The sequence below is a fragment of the Octopus bimaculoides genome, chromosome 21 (assembly GCF_001194135.2).
Source record: "Octopus bimaculoides isolate UCB-OBI-ISO-001 chromosome 21, ASM119413v2, whole genome shotgun sequence".
Classification (NCBI taxonomy): domain Eukaryota; kingdom Metazoa; phylum Mollusca; class Cephalopoda; order Octopoda; family Octopodidae; genus Octopus; species Octopus bimaculoides.
Window position 1 is genome coordinate 15,874,556 of NC_069001.1, and position 5,090 is coordinate 15,879,645.

The window sequence follows — 5,090 nt, forward strand, 5'->3', positions numbered from 1 at the left end:
AAAAAATAAACAAAAAAAAGAAATTGTAATTTAAATTTTTACCCCCACCTCAATCAAGCGAAGCCGTATGTGCGTGTAAGAAAAACATTTTCTAACAGGAAAAGTATGCTAGTAAAATGAATTATCGTTTACACACCTCTTTTTTAAATCACTGGGTATAAATGCCGATAATGACCTCAGGCTCTCCAATATTTTAATTTATAAACAGAAACAATCGGGGGCTGGGAGTGGGGTTGAAAAAAAAAAAACCATTTTTCAAATTTTATTTTTTATAGCATAGAAATGTATTTATGGGGAGAAAAATACTGAAAAACATGCGAGAGTGAGAAAGAAACGAGGAGGGTTGTCTTGGGATGTGCTAGAAACAACAACCAAATCTCCCTTAAATCATTCACTTTTTCCTCTGAAAATATTTACAATCTTTTAAATATTTTTGTTACCGAAAGGGTTTCCTCCCATGGTTTTGAAGTGCAAATAAAAGTGGCCAAAATCTGTCCGGAGTGGAATGATGAGGGTGGAGGAGAGGGAGAATTGGTACCAAAAACATTTTCAGAACTTTTTTTCATAAAAAGATGTTCCCCACCCATCATTTCGAAGGCTGTGGCTTAAAAAAACGGGGAAAATCCCCGTCAAAACGGAGTTGTTCAAACTTATTTGGTCTTCCTGATCCGAAACACCGTTTCTTTCCAAATTCATCCCCCCAAGCCCTTGGAAAAACGTTTTCCCCACAAATTTCTTTATAATCCTAGTATATGCCATTTCAAGTGTATTTGTATAAAATTTCATTAAAGGATATCCACTTTCTTGAAAGTTATAAGGGAAAAACGTCGGATCGTGTGAATTTTCCGAAACTCCTCTCCCCACCCCCTCGGAAAAATTCTTTCCAATAAATCCCTAGATACTCCGAATCCACAGTATCTAAGAGGTATTTGTTGAAAATTTCGTTAAAAAGTATCCATTATTCTGCAAGTTATGAGGCAACGAAATCGGTGGGGTACACATCTGTAGTTATGCCAAGGCGGCGAGCTGACAATCGTTATCGCGCCGGAAAAATGCTAAGCGACGTTTCTTCCAACTTTATGTTCTGAGTTCAAATGCCGCCGGAACTGACTTTCTTTTTCATAATTTAGGGGTACCAGTTTAGCATTGAGGTCCACTTCCTCGAAATTGTTGGCCTTGTGCCAAAATTTGAAGCCAATATTATTATGAAATGGCTCCGTCCTGTAGAGATTGTAGATATGACCATGGATAACCTTATAAGGTAAAAATATCCTTTATTAGTATATACCCGCTAAACAGCAAAATCAATACCTGAGAAAGTCTGAATAGTAAATCAATAGAGATTATAGCAACCAATCACTGCAGCTCCGTAAACTACACGATCGCCGCATTACAAAAATATACTCTGCGTAGTAAAGAATACAGCCTGTTGTGGACTAATGCAGGTGTAGAGGTCTTCATTCATTGAATGATTAAGCAAATAAAATTAACTTTAGAACTATACGCTTACTTCAAGTAATAAATCAACGTTCAGCCCGCTAGATATAGCAACCAAATCTCCCCCACGTCATCATATCTTATAGTCAAGGGATTTGACTGAAGGTAAAATGATACCTCAACAAGATTTAATTTTGTAACATCTGATACAGTAGTGTGTTTTATGCTGAAATTACGTTGAAAAACCTCGTTGGAAAAAAAAATCATGAAACCGACAGGTATACATCATCTATGATAATTCCATTCACCTCTAGAATGCCTTTAAAGGGTTATAACCAGTGCGCCCCTTCCATCCCCAATTTACTTATATCTCATAAGGTGCCAGTTCTATACAGGAGGGTACCATACTTAGCTGCAGACCAAGGGCTTACACTCTATGGAAACAAAAAGTTGTTCTAATTAAATATTATCTTTTGTCAGTTTTTGATTACGAATATTGTGTATTAATTACTGCATATCAATCGCGTGTTAATTAACTGTTAGGTACACTTTTAAATATGCAATTAAAGTACAAAAGTAATTTATTATAACGTCAGAATTATCTGTGCCTCTTAAAATATCAATTGTAGAGTTTCTTATGCGCTACAATTACGTTGCCAATATTTTTCAGGATCAACAATTAAGGTACCAAGTTATATCGCGAAAGTATTTAGCATCTTTTGTACTAATGAGATAAAATGGTTTGATTAAAGTTTTAAGTAGAACGACTCATTATCAACAAGAAAAGAAAGTAATTTTGAAGTTTCTAACATCATTTTCAGTTCATTGACCCTCTTTACACACAAGTGGAAACTAGACTAGACAACATTGTTTGTTTATGGAAACTATGACGGCAACTAATATATCTACATCCTTTTATAGATTAAAACGGATTTTCACCAGGTCAGTAACTGGAGTCCTGTTGGTTGATGCTTCTTTTAATAAGTGTATATAAATATAAATGTCTGGGTATAAATAAATATTTTAAATATAACCATGAGAGTTTGTTCCTTTTAATTTCTTGTTAAAGTAATTCGGTTTATAAATGGAACCTTGTATAACCTGAAAGAGTGATCCCTGTCTGCTCTAGAACGATCTATTATCATTATTGTGAAAAATAAAAGAAGGGCTTTTGCCCTGTTGGTCGGGCACCTGCGGCTTTTGTGGGGTTTTCCACGAGTAACCTTAAAGCGCCTTTCCCTATTGGGAGTTTTATTTGTTTTCTCTTTGTTATTTTATTTACACGTTCTAAAACCCTTTGTATCGTCCTGTTTTGTCATTTCATGTTACTTTTATGTTAGCCCTTGTGGCCAATAAAAGAATTATTATTATTATTATTATTATAAAATAAGTACCAGTTGAACACTGAGATCGATGTAATCGACTCACCCCCTTCCCTTGTAACAAAATTTGAAACTATCATTATTTATCCCGCCTCTCCAAATTCTGAGTTCAAATCCAGTCAAGGTCGACTTTGCCTTTCATCCTTTAGGGATCGTTAAAATAAGTACCAGTTGAACAAGTGAGATCGATGCATTCGGCGAGCCCTCTCCCACGAAATTTCCGACCTTGCCCCTAGAGTAGAAAGGATTATTATAATTATTGTACTGAAACTTCCACAGATATCCCAATTCAGAAATACTGCGGCTGCTACCTTTGCAGTTGTTTCATTCCCACATCGGCTTCCACATTAATGACATTCTCGCCGTGACCATCACGCCGATTTTTTTTCTTTTTCTTTCTTTCTTTCATTTTTTTGTATATCCATAATTACATTGTCTCGTGTGTCCTAAGCTTGATTATTAGGAAATTTAGCTGTCAAAGCAAATCGAATCACAACATAATCCCTGACGCTGCTATTAGTATTGTCAAACACTAACATACAGCACCTCTCGAGAAGATCAAAGGCTTTTCAGCTGTGACCATTCTGTCTTCCGTTTTTCAAACATATTATATCGAGGACTACATTTTCAAATGTATCCTTTTTATGTTTTTAAGATGTTAGTGTGTAGCTATGAGATGAATTTGGATGCTAAATTCAGTCAGATATGCCACTCAATGGAGACTTCATCATTGGTTGTTGGTGTAACCGCAAATAACTATTGTTAGTAGTGGTGGTTATATACACACCTTCAAGGTTAATTTATAATTACAAAAAAATAATTAACTAAAGATTATACATCATGAGTTAATTGGCGACCGATTAATTTGAAATAAAAGAATTCTAAAAACGCAAGTGTGATTCTTAGAAGCGAGATGAATAGACTGCACGTTTCTACATACATACAAACAAACAAACAGACAGACACAACACGCATACATATATTTATGGATAGATAGATAGACAGACAGATAGATAGATATAGACAATACATACATGCAGTATGCGTGACTAATATAAGTATATATGACTAATATATATATATATATATATATATTATATGGATATATATATTAGTCACCGATATTAGTATCGACGTGCGGGTCCTATATATCTATAAATTTACATCATCAGAAATTAACGGGGACTTTATCAATATACACCCACTTTATTCTCAACATCTAATAATATATTACTTTTCCCGTTAAATAAACCATATGGTTTATCACAACTTGGTATTGTTTCATTGAGAAGAAGTGAAAATAAAAAGTTTAATTAAATGACATAGAGACAAAATAATTAATGTTTATAAAACAGCAAATATTTAGTTACCTGTCCAATAAGTAATCCTATGTGCCAGCTTCCTAAAGACGATAGTTTTTCTAAATATTTCTGGACATGTTCGTCAACTAATATCGTCCTGCCCATTTTTGTGTTAATTACAATAAAACACGTTTCCTCCTGCTCAACACGTCACAAACTGAAACTGGCATTTACTACAACACTACTTACCTCCCTTGCTTATACCTTTTTTATTTTGTTTTCCCTTTACCAACCAATGTTGATGGTGGTGGGGGTACCTTGCACGACGTTCTTTTATTCTTCTATTGCTTTTATTTATTTTATCTATTTCAGTCATTAGGACACCACCTAGAATGGTTTTTATCATCGTCTTCATCATCATCATTAAATATCTGTTTTCATTGCTGTCATGGGTTGGCTGGTTTGACAGGATCCAACAAGCCGCAGAGCTGCATCAGGCTCCCGATATCAACTTTGGCATGGATTCTATAGCTGGATACCCTTCCTAACACCAACTACTTCACAGTGTGTACTGCAAGATTTTTTTGGTGACACTGACACTAGGGATCATTTCTGGGTTCCTCTTGGATTGGACAATAAGCGTAAACCAGTGTGTAGTGAAACTACCTCCCGCCATTAGATACAAACTACTATCGCCATTACATACAATCTTCTCATTTAAATATAAATAAATGCGAGCGTAGTAGAGAACCCATTCCTTGTCATCACGTGACTGATTATTATTCGAATCGGCAACTTCTTCGAACCGTTCCCGCCAGAACGCAAACTGACCAATCACAGCCCTTAATAAGGTCACGTGATAGAGTATATTTCTGATATCTGGTGAGCCGATAATTCGCTATAAATAGATCAACTCATACCGAACAAATTTGTCTCGGTCCAGTTTCTCTTTGAGATCTGTTCCGTGTAC

General features: G+C 35.3%; 1 protein-coding gene across 1 annotated transcript in view; it reads right to left on the reverse strand.

Moving 5' to 3' along the window:
• Nucleotides 1-4,359, reverse strand: part of LOC106879069 (protein odr-4 homolog) — a 33,977-nt gene extending 29,618 nt beyond the window's left edge. The window contains exon 1 of the mRNA XM_014928496.2: nt 4,190-4,359. Within this exon, the coding sequence (XP_014783982.1) occupies nt 4,190-4,285 (96 nt within the window). The 5' untranslated portion in view covers nt 4,286-4,359. The remainder of the gene's footprint in view (nt 1-4,189) is intronic.
• Between the last annotated feature and the right edge of the window lie 731 nt (nt 4,360-5,090).